This window comes from Pygocentrus nattereri, chromosome 15 (assembly GCF_015220715.1).
Source record: "Pygocentrus nattereri isolate fPygNat1 chromosome 15, fPygNat1.pri, whole genome shotgun sequence".
NCBI lineage: Eukaryota > Metazoa > Chordata > Actinopteri > Characiformes > Serrasalmidae > Pygocentrus > Pygocentrus nattereri.
Genome location: NC_051225.1, coordinates 37218608 through 37235757, shown reverse-complemented (window position 1 = coordinate 37235757; position 17150 = coordinate 37218608). Strand labels below are relative to the sequence as shown.

The 17150-nt window shown below is 42.0% G+C and overlaps 1 protein-coding gene across 3 annotated transcripts in view; it reads left to right on the top strand.

Moving 5' to 3' along the window:
• adamtsl3 (ADAMTS-like 3) overlaps positions 1-17150 on the top strand; it is a 274633-nt gene that overhangs the window by 186402 nt on the left and 71081 nt on the right. For 2 of the 3 annotated variants that reach the window (XM_037545502.1, XM_037545501.1), the window contains exons 9-15: positions 393-550; positions 5407-5518; positions 5802-5940; positions 6232-6282; positions 7793-7997; positions 9306-9453; positions 14916-15000. In XM_037545502.1, coding sequence (XP_037401399.1) covers positions 393-550; positions 5407-5518; positions 5802-5940; positions 6232-6282; positions 7793-7997; positions 9306-9453; positions 14916-15000 — 898 coding nt within the window. Of the gene's footprint in view, positions 1-392; positions 551-5406; positions 5519-5801; positions 5941-6231; positions 6283-7792; positions 7998-9305; positions 9454-14915; positions 15005-17150 lie in introns of those variants that run through there. The other variant, XM_037545503.1, reaches the window with a different exon arrangement.

Below are 17150 nucleotides of genomic sequence, written 5' to 3'. Positions count from 1 at the left end.
CTACCTTATACTTCCATTAAGTGGCCACTTTATTAGAAACACCTACCTTGTACTTCCACTGACTAGACGCTTTATCCAAAAGCAACCACCTAGTGCGTCCATTAAGTGGCCACTTTATTAGAAACACCTACCTTGTACTTCCACTAACTAGACGCTTTATCCAAAAGCAACCACCCAGTGCGTCCATTAAGTGGCCACTTTATTAGAAACACTTGCCTTGTACTTGTCAGTACCTGTACATAAACTGACCGTGGATGGTGGAACTGACTGTACGCCAGCAAGGTGGAGCTACAAGAGAGGGGTTTCCAATAAAGTGGCCAGTGAGTGCAGTAGTTTTTCTTCCCTGTCAGTGCAGAGTGTAAATGATGAGTGTTTGTTTTGTTGTTTGTTAGTGATCGAAGCCCACACACCTGGTGGACGGAGAGAGGAGTTAGCCTTCACCTCCACAGGGTCGTATACACTGGCTAACAACACTGTGGACTACCAGAAAGGAAGCGAGAGACAAACTCTGCGCTGTCACGGGCCTCTGTCTGCAGACTTCACCATCAAGGTGGGTAACAAATAAGGCCTGCCTGCATTTTCAGAAACAACAGCTGCTAATCTGTGACTTTCAGGGTCCATCTTTTATCACTGAGGTGCTACAGTGCAGTAAATCATTTCAGTTCATCTTTAAACTGCCATTAAGCACAAATGATTCATTTTTCAGGAGTTAATTCTGAGAGCACTAGATAAGACTGACCACTTGCATAAGGAAGGAGAAAGGTTTGCGCTGCAGGGCGAATCAGATGTGTGTCTTAAATTTGACATTGTAGACTTTTTAGACTGGCCACTTTATTAGAAACACCTCTGCTTCCACTCGTGCAATCGATCAAATCTGATTTTTAGAATGATGTTGCCATAGGAACGATGTCCATATGCTAAACAGGTAGGAGCAAAACTCACCAAACCTAACAGTGACAATTAGCTAATTGAGCTTTTACACTATATTTCACAACAATTTTCAAATTCGATCAAATCAAAGATTTTTATTTTGTGGGTTTTTTTTATTTATTTATTATTTTTCACTATATTCACATAGTCATGTTACATGTGGACATGTTTTACTTTACTTTTAACTTTGATAATACTTTGTATTCCAGTTCAATTTTCAGCTTTTTTACTGTCTAACCATCTGAAATGCTTGCGTTTGCTAAAAACATGGTCCGAAATCTGGGACAGTGCTTAAATTCACTTGTTCATTCATCCCGAGTTGTGCAGTGGGTGAGGATATTCAGTCCTTCTCCCAGAGAGCTGCAGGCTGTCCTTCAGGAGCATCTCCCTCAGATCATTAGATCCAGGTGCGTTAGATTAGGATTAGGATTAGAGCCGAATCCTGCAGGACAGCGGCGCGCTGGGACCAGGATTAGCTCCCTCTGCGTTAGGCTTTGATCTGCTGGCAGTCTTTCAGCTTCTCATTACTGCAAGGCTGCGCCCAACACGGCTTACTCTGGGACCCAAACTGGGTTATTAAGGCTGCGTTCACATTAAAAGGTTTTAAGTGTCTCAAATGTGATTTTTTTGTCTCCCTAGACTGGATTTGGGTTTTTTTTTTATATATATATACTTTGCTGAAAAGTGATCAGGATGGGAATGTGAAGCAGCCTGTGGGGTTGTTCACATTCACACAGCTGGCTTTCTTTCTTAAATCTGATTCTTGGACTGTCCATATTACAACTTACAGTTGACCAAATTTCCTTGATTTGTGTGGTCAGACTGCAGTATGTTCAGCTGCGATATATGAACTATAAAGGTGTAACTTTACAAGAGGGGTCCAATTATTGATTATAATAGTATAAAAAGAATCTACTTAACTATTTAATGCCTACTCAAAATGCATATGAGCATATGCAAATTATTTCAAATTTTTATGAAATGTTTTTAAGCGTCTAAATAAATGCTTAATACTTGAAGTTATGCATATTCATATGAACATTAATGTCATAATATTTATAATTATTACGTTCCGACAGTTTAAGGCATACAGATTATTTCTGTCACTAACAGTTATAATCCAAATGGTATTCAAATGGTATCATTTCTTAATGTGTATGTAACTATTATATCGTTATTAATAGTCAATAACAAACTATTAACAATTACGTTGTCATTTATTGTATACAATGTTACTTTGGAGTAAAAGGTCCTGTAAGGTACAAATAGTGTAACTACACCCTCAAAGGTAAACAGTGGGTCTCATTCACCAGCCGCTCTTAAAGAGAGATTTCTTTTTAAAACCCACTTCCGCAGTTTTCACTAAGATTCTGACATTCATCAAATGCTTGTGTCTCGGCCTGAGCGATACCCAAAGTAAGTAGAAAATTGTTTTTTAGACGGTTTCTAGTTAAATATTGAGTATATCTTGGTCTTCTGCAGCTGTGACCTATTTTATACAGTTTTAACAATAACAATAAAAATCACATATTAACTAATATAAGGCTGAGTAACGCTGCACCTTCTGAAAACTGCTTCACCAGTCATTTTACTAGATGTTACTGCAAACACATGCATTCATGAGCTTCTTCTGGTGTAGATTCCTGGTGATTTGCATGCTAATAGCGCTCCCTGTTGGAGAAACTTTGACTGCAGATGATTTCCAAAGCCACGTCCATGAGCTGTTTTCCATCATTAGAACAGTCTCTCTGGAATTCCTAAGTAGAATAATTGAAACTACTGGGATGCCACACACACACACACACACACACGCACATTTTCCATTATCCTTCTGGGTTCGTGGGGGTTACTGGAGCCTATCCCAGCTGTCATCAGGCGGTAGGCAGGATACACCCTGGACAGGTTGGCACACCTTAGCTATAAGGAATGTATTGCTTTTTTTCCTTTGTTGCTTTTTTCTGATCCTGTTTTACCAGTGTTGGCAGAGATCAGAGGCTAAAGCTAATTTAGCTGCTCTTTGGTAAAACCCAGTCACTTTAGCTCCATTGTTTTACTGAAGTGAGTCACACTGAAGCAAGCTGAAGGTCCAAAACGCAGCATTTTCTGGTTCAGTGCACTCAAGCTAAACTGAACATCAGGTAAAATAAGCTAGTAGTGGAGCATAGAAGAGAGAACTAACAGTCTTCTCTCCGGCTCCTGAAAACAGGGAGGGAACATTAGAACAGGGGCTGTATTACAGAAACTTCTTAAGTCTGGAACTTGATCTGCTTAGTCTCCACGAGGACTTCATTTAAGACGGAATTTAGGACAGTAGCTATTACAGGACAACAGTTCCTAACTTCATAATCTCATCATTAACTCCAGATAAGAAAACGGTATTGCAGGAAGATCCTATCTTGACAAAACCTCCTTAAGCGCCCGTTTCTGTTGTGGTTACGAGCGCAATGACGCTACATTTATTTACACTGTAAACGCAGCTTTCACTGTGAGATGTTTTTCTCTTCTAACTCTGCATTTTAAAACTCTCAGACGCTGCAGACGCTCGATCTCCGCCATCCCTCTTATTGCCTTCTTGTGTTAATGTTGATGATGAAATATTTCAGGCATTTATAGGCATAGGCAAATATAGGCATTTAAGAAACTGGAGAGAGGCATTGCCCTGACAAACAGGGGGCGCTCTCACTATATTCTTCAACTTTATCACGCCTTAGTTTTGCTTGACCTTTCTCACATCAGCAAAGATAGCTGTTCGGATAAATAACTTGATTATTTTGCTTACATGTTTACGTTTCAGCTGTGTGTATATGGTCAGTCGCTAGGAAACCATTGACACAACCATTGACTGACGACTTTGATTGAGCAGGTTAAGACTTCCTAACTTGAGATCAGATGCTGTAAGATAAGATTCCTAAATTAAGATCAGACACGTTTCTGTAATGAGAGTCAGTGAGAAATCTTATCTTAAGACCTGGTCAGATCTTAGCTTAAGACAAAATAATCCGGCCCTTGGTTCCCAACATATTCAACAAGCCTCTCTTTCAGTTTGTCAGCACAGCGATCATCACCTTTTGAGCATCGTCATCGGATTACTTGTCAGTCATCGACCATATCCGATTATATTGCTCAGGCCTGGTCTATAAAACGCTACTAGCTGTTACTGTAGCTTGGTCTTTTGAGCACTGCCGTAGCTCTGAGTGGAGTTACTGTAGTAGACTGTTTGTTGAGTGTTCTATATAAACTAAGCAAAAATGAGGACGAACCAAAAGTATTTCTCTTCAAATGTTCTGTGTGGCTTTTTTAAACACAGCAATATGAGATTTGACTGTGTTTCTCTCGGTTGCGTAAGTCTCAAATCAAGACACAGACTTGCTGATGTCACTGCGGCTTAGCTGAAATTGAACATGACTCGTTTCTCCTGCCAATTGAAGCAGCGTGTTGCGGCTGCTTAGCTAATGATCGCAGATAGAAAACCAACCGTGGATTAGATTCAGCGGCAAGTTATACACGCTGCGTTTCACATGGAGCTGATGACATCGAGGCTTTTAGAGTTGGAGCGAAGCCTACAGAGCGGGTGCATTATACGCAGTAAACATCAGAACGGCTCAGTTTAGAGAACGCGTGATGAGGGTGCTCCACTGTGGCTGGATTTGGTAACGATTAAACTGACCTCAAAAGTTTGGTGTTTCAGATGATCATGTTTCTGATGTGTAAATTCAGTGTGAGTGACAGAGCTAGTTTGGAAATAGAGCCCCACATTTTCTCCATTTGTTGTTATGTCAGCATCCAAAGCTTTCAGGTGTTTAAAAGGTGTTAAAAGTTTTTATTTTACATGACTAAACTCTCAAATCAATACTTAGTATTCCTCACACCAAGAATGAGTGTTGAAGCATTAACACGGAGCTGATTTATGCCAGCTTAATTGCTAAAGTGCAAAATAATGCTGTAAATTTTACATTGACAAGTTTGAGCCAAGCTTGCAGGCCGCATGAATTAGAAATCATCAGAGCTGTGCGGGTGGTTGGAACGTTCCTTTGCTGCAGGGGTGTCGAGCTGGGTTCTTTCCAGGCCGTAGCTCTGCAGAGTTTAGTGTTTTCCCTCTTCTTACGCTCTGAATTTAACTCAAAGAGGCCTTGCTAATTAGCGGATGAGTTGATTGAGGTGTGTTTAATGAAGAGGAACATTAACCTCTTCATCTCCTTGAGACCACCGGGGGTCTTCTTTCCAGTCAAATAGATGGGAGATGTCATTTTAAACCCTTATAATAAAAGAAGCTGAACTCACGATTTGAAAAAATAAACAAATAAATAAAACAAAAATGTCCATTTAGTTCAGCATAAGAGTACAAATACTGAAGAGCCGTTGCCAATGGTCAACCCAGTCTGAACCACCATCCAAGCAAGTTATGGGAATTCAGTTTAAGAGCTTTCGTTTGAATTTTTCACAAACACGTGCTTAGAGTCTTCCGTCTTGTCTTAGCTGAAGTATGCTGCTCCCAAAGACACGGTGATGCAGTTCATGTTCTACCAGCCCATCCGCTACCAGTGGAGAGAGACGGACTTCTTCCCCTGCTCCGTCACCTGTGGAGGAGGTTTGCTTCTTTCATTTTTTTGCACTGGAGCTACAAATGTAGCTAACAAGTAATGGAAGCTTATGTACACCAATTAGCAGGGTTCACATTCGTGCCTTAAACTGCATCTAATGGTCTTTAATAGGCCTGATAATGTGGTTTCCGACTCTGTATGACAAGGTGTTACCAATAAACGTGCATAGCTCAAATCAGTAGTAGTAACCAAGCTTGAATGCTGTCCAGACATTTTTATAGGAAACAGTACAATGCCTCTCACTAACTCAGCACACCGGACTGTTCTCAGGCTACCAGCTGAACTCGGCCGACTGCGTGGACATCCGCTACAACAAGACCGTCCCGGACCACCACTGCCACAGCTACCCGGAGAACAACAAACCGAAGCCCAAGCTGAAAGAGTGCAACATGGACCCCTGCCTCGAAAGGCTGGTTCCACATTACACTCACTCTACCACACACACGCCTCTGCATGGCGCACGACTGTGATCCGCGTCTGACCGCATGCCAAAGCAAGCAGACTTCAGATCCATACACTGCTGTTTGACTTTATAAGGCAAATGCTAGGCCGTGGCGTTTGACGCTGATGGATGCAGACTAATAAACGAGGGAGAGGTCACATGACTCACGCTGCATGACATGTTTGTTTTTAATGTTTTGAGAATGCAGACGAGTTGACGTTTGAGACCTGAAATGTTTTGGTTCATTTTTCTCCACAGTGACGGCTTCAAGGAGGTGATGCCTTACGATCATTTCCAGCCTCTTCCACGGTATGTTCTCACACGTATCCATATGTAGCTGAAGAAAACTGTACAAGCGTGATTCTCGACCATGTAAAAGTTTGGGGACACCTAGCCCTTCAGCATGCTTTTTTCATCTGTTTTTTGGGCGATAGGGTGATGTAACTGGATACTGGCGATGATTAACAATATCACAATGCACAACGGTAGATTATTACAGGCATTATTAGAATTTACAGCCATTTGTCTCTGTGTTTGCACACTGTGAAGTTAGACCTTTGCATTTAACCCATCCATGCAGCAGTGGTGGACAGTAACTGAGTAAATGTAATTAGTTTCTGTACTTAAGTAGTTTTTTCGTGTATCTGTACTTAAGTTTTTCCATTTTGGGCGACTTTTTCCTTTCACTCCACTACATTTCAGAGTCTAATATCCGACTTTTTCCTCCTACATTTTGAGAAATCTGTCGTTCCTTTTGGTTTCTGTGTGTATAAAAACGTAACATGTCAAAACGAAAGAACCACAAAGCCAGAGCACCAATCAGGGCCCAGCGGTCACTTTGTTTAGAGCTGGTTTTGACCTGTTGGTCATACCGACCCAGTGCAGCACCCGGTTCAACGTCAGCGCAGCAGCGTAAAACTTTGGGAGAGTCTGTTCAACATAAATGATGAACTAACTTTGTGTAAATAGAGCTCAATATAGAAATATGTCCACATATGCAGTCGAGACTGACGCGGCTTTTTTCTGAATTTCTACAAACACCATTTCATTTTATAGTAAATGAGTTTGGGCTGGTTTATGTTTATGAACAGACGCCTACAGATCAACATAGTAAAGGAGCTCATCTGTGATCCTGAGTTTAAAGCCAGTTTTTATTCAACTTAAACTTGGAACTAAGTTGTAAATAAATCTGAAACTGAAACTTTGCTTGTGTGTAAAAAGTGATTTCAGAGCCACTCGGTTCTCCCTGATGGAAACTGTTTACCTTCAGTGTTTTGTGCTTCTGATCATTTTAATAGACGTCAGCGTCACTAATTAATGACGTTCTATTAAAAGACTGGTTTACCAAGAGAGACGCTGGAGGACTTTCACCTGAAATGAGTTCATGAAGCCAGTCTGGTTATAAAAATGATAACAGGACATCAGAGCCAGAATTACTCTTTTAGTACTTAGTAGAGTACATTTGAGCACAATACAGGACAGAATACCTGCAGTCCGAACAGAGAATGTGGACCCTGTAAAGAAACCAACAGTCCCATTAGAGGACAAATGTCTGGACGTTCATCATGTTCAATGATGGTTATGAGCAGTGCTGCCCATAAAGTGCCCAAGTTGGCCCATGTGGACTGTTGATTTAGCACATTGGCTGCCCCACAGTAAAGCATTACCCCAAATTTAGTGTAATGGTATAAAAATATTTTTAGTACGTCTTTTAGGCCCTCATATCACCACACATCGCGCTTTGGCCCATCAAAACAAAAAGTTTGTGCACCCCTGTTTAAGAGTGTGGAGAATGACATGTTGGTCACTGTGTGTGTAGGTGGGAGCAGAACCCCTGGACGTCATGCTCGGTGTCGTGCGGCGGGGGCTCTCAGGAGCGCTCAGTGGTGTGTGTGGAGGAGGACATGCAGGGGCAGCTCGTTCAGGTGGAGGAGTGGAAATGCACACACTCTCCTCGGCCCACCAACAAACAAACATGCAACAACTTCTCCTGTCCTAAATGGGTCGCAATGGAGTGGTCTCAGGTAAACAAACCACCAGCCATCCACCCGTCTATCCATCCATCTGTTCATTTATCTATCCATCCATCCATCCATTCGTCCATCCGCCCATCCGTCTGTCCATCCATCTGTTCATTTATCTATCTATCCATCCATCCATCCATTCGTCCATCTGTCTGTCCATCCATCTGTTCATTTTTCTATCCATCCATCCATCCATTTGTCCATCCACCCATCCGTCTGTCCATCCATCTGTTCATTTATCCATCCATCCATCCATCCATCCATCCATCCATCCATCCATTCGTCCATCTGCCCATCCGTCTGTCCATCCATCTGTTCATTTATCTATCTATCCATCCATCCATCCATCCATTCGTCCATCTGTCTGTCCATCCATCTGTTCATTTATCTATCTATCCATCCATCCATCCTTTTGTCCATCCATCCATCCGTCTGTCCATCCATCTGTTCATTTATCTATCCATCCATCCATCCATCCATCCATCCATCCATTTGTCCATCCATCCATCCATTCAGGCATTCAACCATCCATGCATCTGTACATTCATTCAACCATTCATCCGTTCATTTATACATTCATATTTCAACACCTTTTTCAGTCTATCTGTGTATCCATCCATCCATCCTTTCATTAATCAGTCTATCCATCCATCCATTTATTCATTTATACATCCGTATTTCAGTCCATCCATCCATCCATCTGTCCATCCGTCCATCTGTCTATCCATTAACCATTCATTTTCCATCTGTGTTTCTATCCATTAAGGCTGCAACTAATAATAATTTCTCTAACTTTTTACTAATGGATTATTATGTGATTGTTAACTAACCAAACCAATATGCTTTCTGACGTAAGCATCAGGGATCCGACTGGACAATGAGATTTCTGCTTTTACGGTGTAACAATACAACAGAACCATATCGTCCCCTACCTTCCTGTAGTGTGTTCCAATCTATCAGACTGACTCTGTGGATCATATAAACATTAGCAAGCGTTACGGAGTGTGTCTGGTGTTGAAGTAAATAATACGTAGGCAGTGAAGCAGTGATTTGTTTCATAATGGGTGTCATTGGCTAATATTCAAATTTTGTTGAATCGTTGCAGCTCGACTGTCCAACTTTTAGTTTATCAGTCCATTATCTATCCATCTATTCATTCATCAACAATATCCATCGCTGTTCTTCGCTTTAATATTAGAGAATAGTACAACATTCAGAGCAAAGTGTTTTATGATGTTAAGATTTAGAATATTATGACATGTCTCGCTATTTTTCTCTCTGGATGTTTGTGTGTGTGTGTTCTCTCAGTGCACAGTGACTTGTGGGCGAGGTTTGAGATACCGTGTGGTTCTCTGCATTGACCACAATGGTCAGCACACTGGTGGCTGCAGCTCCAGCCTCAAACCCCACATTAAAGAGGACTGTCTGGTACCCATCGCCTGCCACAAACCCAGAGGTATGAAAAGGTGTAGGGTTAACCCCATAAAATGCAGGCTTATTCAGACATTGGTCTTAAAAAGAGTTTTATTCAGTGTCTACTTTGGATTTTTCAATACGTGCTATGAATTATTCAGTAGTTTGTATTATTCAGCATCTACAATGAAATATTTTGTAACAATATTGAATTATTCTATATATACTATAAATGATGTCAGTAAATACTGTGAATCAAATTAAAGTAACTTGTAATAAATGCCACAAGAGTGAGGGACTAAACTTCAGAGTGTAAGGGACTAATATTTCAGAAATTATATGTCTGTTATGCTGTGAGTCTGTGAGTCTCTGAACGTGCTCAGTCATCTGGAATGAGAACATTGGCTGTGTTTGTGTAACGTGGGGCGAGGAGGCGGACGCATACGCTGAGATAAGCGAGTTTTATTTTGGGCAAATCCAGGGTCATAGTCAGAACAGTCCATGTCCAGTTCACGTAGCCAACATGAAGAGAACGACAGTCAGGCATAATGAAAATGAACAGGTTACACAAACAACAGGGCCGGAAGATCAAACAACATACAACACTTCAAACCTCAAACATATCAAACAAAGATCAGCACTAGACTAGGGAAAACACAGGGCTTAAATACAAGAGGGCTAACAAGGGATAACAGGACACAAGAGGAAAACAGGTAGAACAATCAGGGGCTGAGTCAGAAAACAAGGGGGCTGGACCATGAAGGAACCTAAACAAAGAAGTGCATGGACATGTAAACAGATGCACATAGAAGACTGAAACACTATACGAGCACATGGACAGGACTGGGAGGGGACAGTAACGAGAATGTGCACAGACACAACAGAAGGGAATAAAACCACACCAGGAACAGAGGAGGGCAAAAAACGAAGGGACAGAAAAAACGGGGAATGGGGAACAGCAGACACAGGAGAAACAGGAGGCCCATGGGGAACAGACACAGACGAAACAGGAGGCCCACGGGAGCAGACACAGGAGGCCCACAGGGAACAACAGACACAAGAAAGGGCGGGATGGGCCAGAACAAAGGAACTGCAACGTCGACGGAGGCAGACGAGTCTGCAACGACGTCCATGGAGGCAGGCAAGCCTGCAGCGACATCCACAGGGGCAGGCGGCAGGTTCAGTGGCGCGACGACTGGCGGCGGGTCCGGAGGCGCGGGGACTGGCGGCTGGTGACAGCTGCACCAACCTGGAGGAACAGGCAGAAACAGGACCCTCTCGGCTGTTCCCAAGGTTCACTCGAGCTATGGGAAGCTCGCAGTGGCGCTTGAGACCGAGCCGAGTGCCAGAGTAAGCGTTATCTGCAGGTTCCTTCCATCTAACCACGTCTTGCACTGCAGGTTGCTCCTCCCTGCAGTGTTGCTCAAGATGGGCAGACCCAAGGCACTTACCTGAGGTCTCATTGTCAAGACACAAGGCGGAATGTTCCTTCGCCTTTCTACGGGAGCGACAAGACGCTTGTATTCCCTCAGCGCCAGGGGATTTGCTGTCACTGGCTTGGCGGCGTTGGGACGCGGGTAACTCGAGCTGCGTGGAAACAGGTGGAAAACAGGTGGAACAATCAGGGGCGGAGTCAGAAAACAAGGGGGCCGGACTAAGAAGGAACCCAAACAAAGAAGCACATGGACATGTAAACAGATGCACATGGAAGACTGAAACACTATATGAGCACATGGACAGGACTGGGAGGGGCCAATCTTGACAGTTTGAACTGTTCGAGCTACTTCATCACTGAGAAACAAGGAAAACACCTTGTCTTCAGCACAAGAATGTGTGTTTTGAATGACAAAACTTAGCACCTCTCCACACACTACCAGCTATTGTGTGTTACAGGCTTTGTTTGAACTCACTTTCACACCTTTTGGTTGCTATAATTGGCTGCTTTTTCTATCTTTTACTTTCTCACTTCTCTCTCTCTCTCTCTCTCAGAGTCTCCCTCTCACAGTAAATGAGTCAGAGTTTGCAGGCATGCCAGTCTAGGAGCCTCCTCCATATGCTAAGCAACGTGACTTCAGAAGCGCAGAAAGGATTCACATAATCTGTACATAAATAGAATTACAGCTTTTTTCTCAAGTCGTGCCGAATATATTGCTGAAAGCGGATGAGCCAGGCTTTTGTTTCAGAGGGTATTAAGGACATACTCGCTCAGTCCCTTTGCGTGGTGGAGGTGTTTGGCATCCAGCAGCTGTCCTCCTTTAGCAAAGCCCCCTCACGGGTACTTAAGTGTGAATGTAGAGTGAGTTTGTAGGTCTTAGCTGAGTTGAGTAGTTATTTCTGTGTTAAACGACTACACAGTAGATCATTGATTATCTATTTAGTGTGAAATCATCTCATATTAAGACATTTTCTGGAAATATACGTACATATTAATGTGAGGTGGATATTAAGCTGTACTGCACAGCTTTGTGGGATATGACAACTGAGAATTTAATCTCTTAAATGGCCAGGGTTCACTGGTGGGCTGAAAGTTTTTTCAAACACTTATAACCTAAGAAAAGCTCAGTCAGTTTGCGTTGAAGTCTCTGCAGTTATTGGATAATAAGCCTAAGTATGTAACAAGCCTGGGATTTTAAGCAGTTAAAAAAGGCCTAAGTATTTTAATCAGAAACATTTTAAGTGTTTTTGTTCTGGTTCTTCAGCTCTGTTCAATTTTAAAACCTTTCTACAGCTTCATACAAACCTTTGAACAGTATCATACATTTTTAAATAGCCATTTTCATTAATCTCAAATCAGTCTTTTTTGCACTTGGCCCATGTTTGACTCCTTTACAAATCCTTGGGGATTTTAGCCTATCCTTCCTATTTAATCTACACCACCTGCTCTTATGCCAAATGCTCAGAGGACTGCCATTACCAAAACCCAGAAATCCCCCCAAAACCCTTGAATACAAAGCCAAACCCTCAGCCCTCAGCATGTCCTCTGCTTTACGGCTGCCCTGCAGCTCCCGCCAGCTGTGATAATCTTCAATAAACAGCTGTGAGCGTAAATATTTGATTGGCTCAAAAAGCTTTATACAGACCTTTATTGACCATGTTTGGGTTCAGGTGGGGCTTGCAAGATGATGTTTGGGTTTCTAGCTTTAAGAGCTGCTGGAATGAGATGTGGGGCATTGGAGTGGAGGTTGGAAATGTTGGAGTTTAGAGAGGATGCTTGTAGGTGCTGGAGTTTACTGACAGTGAGAGTTTATTGATTTGAACATGCTGGAAGATTATGGTGAGCTTTGATGATGGTGGTGAATGGAAGTGGTTGGTTTTCATGTTGGTAGAAACTGGCAGTAGTTGGGAGTTCAAGGATGGTAATGTTTGAAGGTAGGGAAAGGAGGTGGTGGAGTTTGTTGATCATAGGGATTTGAGGTGGTGGAGTTTGTTGATTGTAGGGGCTGGAGGAGGTGGGGTTTGTTGCCATGGTGATTGGAGGTGGTGGATTTTGTTTGTAGTGGGACAAAGTTTTAAGGGAAGTTTTGTCGATGGTGGGAATTGGAGATGATGGGGTTTGTTGATCCTGGATATTGGCAGTGGTGAATTTTGTTAGCAGTGGAGATTGGAATTGGTGTTTTTGTTTTGATTGGAGGTCAGGGGTTTGTTGACTGTGGGAATTGGAGCTGGTGGGTTTTGTTGATAATAGGGTAAATATTTGGAGATAGGGGAACTTGGAGTGGATGGAAATGTTGGATGGAAAATGTTGTTGGTGTAAAATGGGTTTTGAAGAGGTTTTGAAATTCTGGGATTTTGGATTTTCTGTAAAAAGCAATACACTCACATGCTTTGCGAACAAGATGCCTGTAAAATGATCTAAATTTAGCAGCAGGATTTGGAGTTGATGGAGGAGTTAAAGGTGTTTGTTGAGGTTTGAAGGTGATGAGGTTTGGTATATATGGAGTGAGAAAAGTTTATCAGGTTTGGTGTTTCAGGCAGATTCAGACAGAAGCAGTGCTAGAAATCCTGGGCTCAGTGACAAAACTCACAAAATAACACACACTATTAGTTGAAAATAACATCTAAACTCAATGGCATGTTGCAGAGATCCTGTCTATTTCTGTGTTACACCGCCCCTGGGGACAGACCTTATAATTAGCACTAAGCTGTGTAGGTGTTATAGTGTTATCTCTTTCGCTTTCAGCAGCATGTCTCTATTCAGAGAGGAGAACGTGGGTATTAACACTAAGTCTAGTGTAGATGCAGTTTTTATCATGAATCTGATGAATGAGCTGTAAAAAAGCTGAGTGTAGAGTGCACTAACTGTGGTGCATTAGGTCTTGTAGGCTTATTGTCTTGCACTGAATCCCTGTAAGATGTGGGCTAATGAATACAGTCTTTTGTGCATTTACTGCAGCACCTGTGCTTTAGGCTCTCCAGTGGCCTACATTTTATGCAGACAGGTGTTCAGACACCCAATTGTAATGGGGTCCTGAAAAACGGTTGCAGTTACACTGCGATTTGTTTGCTTATGTGTTTGTGTATGTGCATTTTTATAAACTGAAAGGATCAAAATCATGTATTGTTTTGTTTCGGTTGGTGCTATCACTGTTGTCAGAGCAAAACCTTGTATCTCCAAAATGGTAACTTTACAGGAGAAGGAAAAAACATACTTAACTTTTTTTTCCCAAGCAATTTTGGGCCATTCATCATTACATGCAAAGTAAATAACAACTGGCATATATATATGAGTCCTGTGAGTCCACCTCACCGTGAACCTGTTCAAATTGTGCCCAATTGTGTCAATATTTTGTGTGACCACCATTATAATCTAGCACTGCCTGAACCCTCTTGGGCATGGAATTCACCAGAACTGCACTAGTTGCTACTGTAATCCTCTTCCACAGCTGCTCCTCGAGCTCCTCCTCCTTCCGCTTGAGGATGCCTTACAGGTTCTCAATTAGGTTTAGGTCTGGGGACATACTTGGCCAGTCCATCACCTTTACCTTCAGCAAGGCAGTTGTCATCTTGGAGGTGTGTTTGGGGTTGTTATTGAGTTGGAAAACGGCCATGCGGCGCAATTTCTGAAGGGAGGGGATCGTGCTCTGCTTCGGAAGGTCACAGCACATGTTGGAATTCACGTTTCCCTCAATGAACTGCAGCTCCCCGGTGCCGGCAGCACTCGTGCACCTCTAGACTATACATATACATATATTTATCTGCAAAACCAACAAGACTGAACTTGATGTGTCTGCAGATCTTTGAGATGCTGAAAGTGAGTCTTCTGAAAAGAATGGAAGCTGTAATTAAGGCAAAGAGTGGACACATGCCAAAATCTTATATTTAGTCAGTGAGGTGTGATTTACAGCTAAATACTGTGTGTTTTCTGCTAATTATTGACACAGAAGTTTGAACTGCAGTTTTGCCTGTAAATGAAATAAAGGTGCTCTCAGATTTTTGCACAGTCCTGTACATTATACATTATTACTACTACAGATAGTTACTAATCTCTATGCTCTGCTGTTTTAGAGAGCATACCTGTAGAGGCCAAACTCCCTTGGCTAAAACAAGCACAAGAGCTGGAGGAGACCAAAGTGGCCACGGAGGATCCGACGTGAGTTTTTCTCTTTAATACCTGAAGTTCAATCATTACTGCTCTTGTTTTTCCTTGCCTCTAATTATCTTCCAGACTTATGTAGTGAGTATGGTTGAAGTTGAAAACAGGCTGCATGGTTATCCAATACGTTCCTGGCTGTCAATAGTAAGTAATTCAATTGTGGCTGTGGAATTGGAGCTGGAATAAAATGTGTACGGTAATATGAGGAAAGGGTAAGATGTCCCTCCACCTTCCTGTTTATTCTTCTGATGAAATAATGCTACCGAACCAAATCTCAACACATTTACTGAGTGGACATGCCACATGGAAGTGGAGATGTTCTGCTTTACCGGTCTAGTTGCGCTGCTGCTGATTATAAACCAGTTTTAGAAGAAACAGCACATGCAAAACCAAGAGTGACTGCGTGCCTGTTAAAGTAATATGAAATCATATTGCTGTATGAAATCAGTGCACCACACATACATACTCGTTTACATACACATCATCAGGGGGTCAACAAAACTGGACTGCAGTAAACAGGCCAGAAATCTAAACATTGTCGTGAATGTCATGTTATGCACTAAAATTGAAGTCATTTTATTGTACTTCTCACTGGGAACTTAGTATATTATCACTGTCCAAAGAAAAGTTTCTCCAAAATAGTAACTTTACAGGAGAGGGCAAAAACACTCTTACCTTTCAATGTAAGTTAATGTAAAGAGATTTTATTCCAAGTGATTTTAGAGCATTTCTATTGGTCCATTCATCATGAAATTTTCACATAATATAAAGGACAGCTGTTGTGCTGAAAAGATATAGAAAAATAAAAATGGGCAAAAATGAAGATGAACTGTTTATCTTTGCACAGCGATGATACTCTAACCTAGTTTGTGTGTTATTGAATTTTACATTACTTATGAAAAAACAAAGACTGGATTAAACTAATTATCAACTGATACACCATATTAAAGGACTCAAATTAGAGGGCTGGTGGAGGGGCTAAATCAAGGCATCACTATATAATCACAAGAAGATTCTTAGAGAAGAGGTAATTTTACAGTATATTAGTTAAACTAATACAGAACAGTCAGTCCAAACTTCCGAGTTGGCAGCGGTCATGTTGTCAGAAACTTACCACTGATGAAGGGCTAGAGGACAGCACGCAGTAAGAAAAACTGAGTAAGGATCCTGCTGTCTCATATCCATGCCTTTACAATGGTCTGAATAAAATGGACATTAATACATGCCATTTTTGTGTGCGTTGGAAATTGTTTTATTTTTGCTATATTGAGGTCATTGAAACCATCCATCCATCCATCCATCCGTCCATCCATCCATCCATCCATCCGTCCATCCATCCATCCATCCATCCATCCATCCATCCATATAAATGTGTGTGTGTAAAAGTGGTACTGATTAATATTTACATATGTACATTTGGATTCGACACATATATTTCCATATGTGGAAATGTACTTGCTTGTGTATATGTAAGGTTCCCTCTTACCACAAATGTCAGTCAGCCTTGGCATCTTCTTTGGTGTCTGAGGTTTGCCTCCTTAGATTTACGAGAATGATGCACTGAACAAGGAATTGAAGAACAATACAGAGTTCAATACAGAGAAACTACACAATCAAGTCTATTAGATATACTGAACAGCACGCAGTTTGAGGCAAGTGCGTGAAAATGTGTGACATGCAGTTTGCATAAAGCTTGTGGAGCATAAGCTTCTATTAGTTAGCTAGAGGAAACTCTAGAGTAAGCTCTAGTGCAAAACTAGTGAAGCAAACTTTGCACACTTTCCTTGGGTTACCTCAGCTTTTCTTCTGTAGGACTCCATCTGAGCCCCCTGAGCATTGAGCCTTTTCAGTGCTATCTTACCCCATCTCTGAAACGATAGCTCCACTAATAGCTGCCAGGGGAGTAAAAACAGCTCAATGGTCCACCACCCCCCCTGCTGAAATCCGCAAGAGGGAAGGCCTCCAGCATCCTGGATGCTTCAGGCCTGTGGTCGACCAAAGGCATCTATCACTAAGGCTCATAAAAGAGAAGCATGTGGGGTGAAAGTGTTTAAGAGCTTCAGAGAAGAAAGCAGAACAGGGAGCTCCCTGTTACAGTGTGTGTGTGTGTGTGTGTGTGTGTGTGTGTGTGTGTGTGTGTGTGTGTG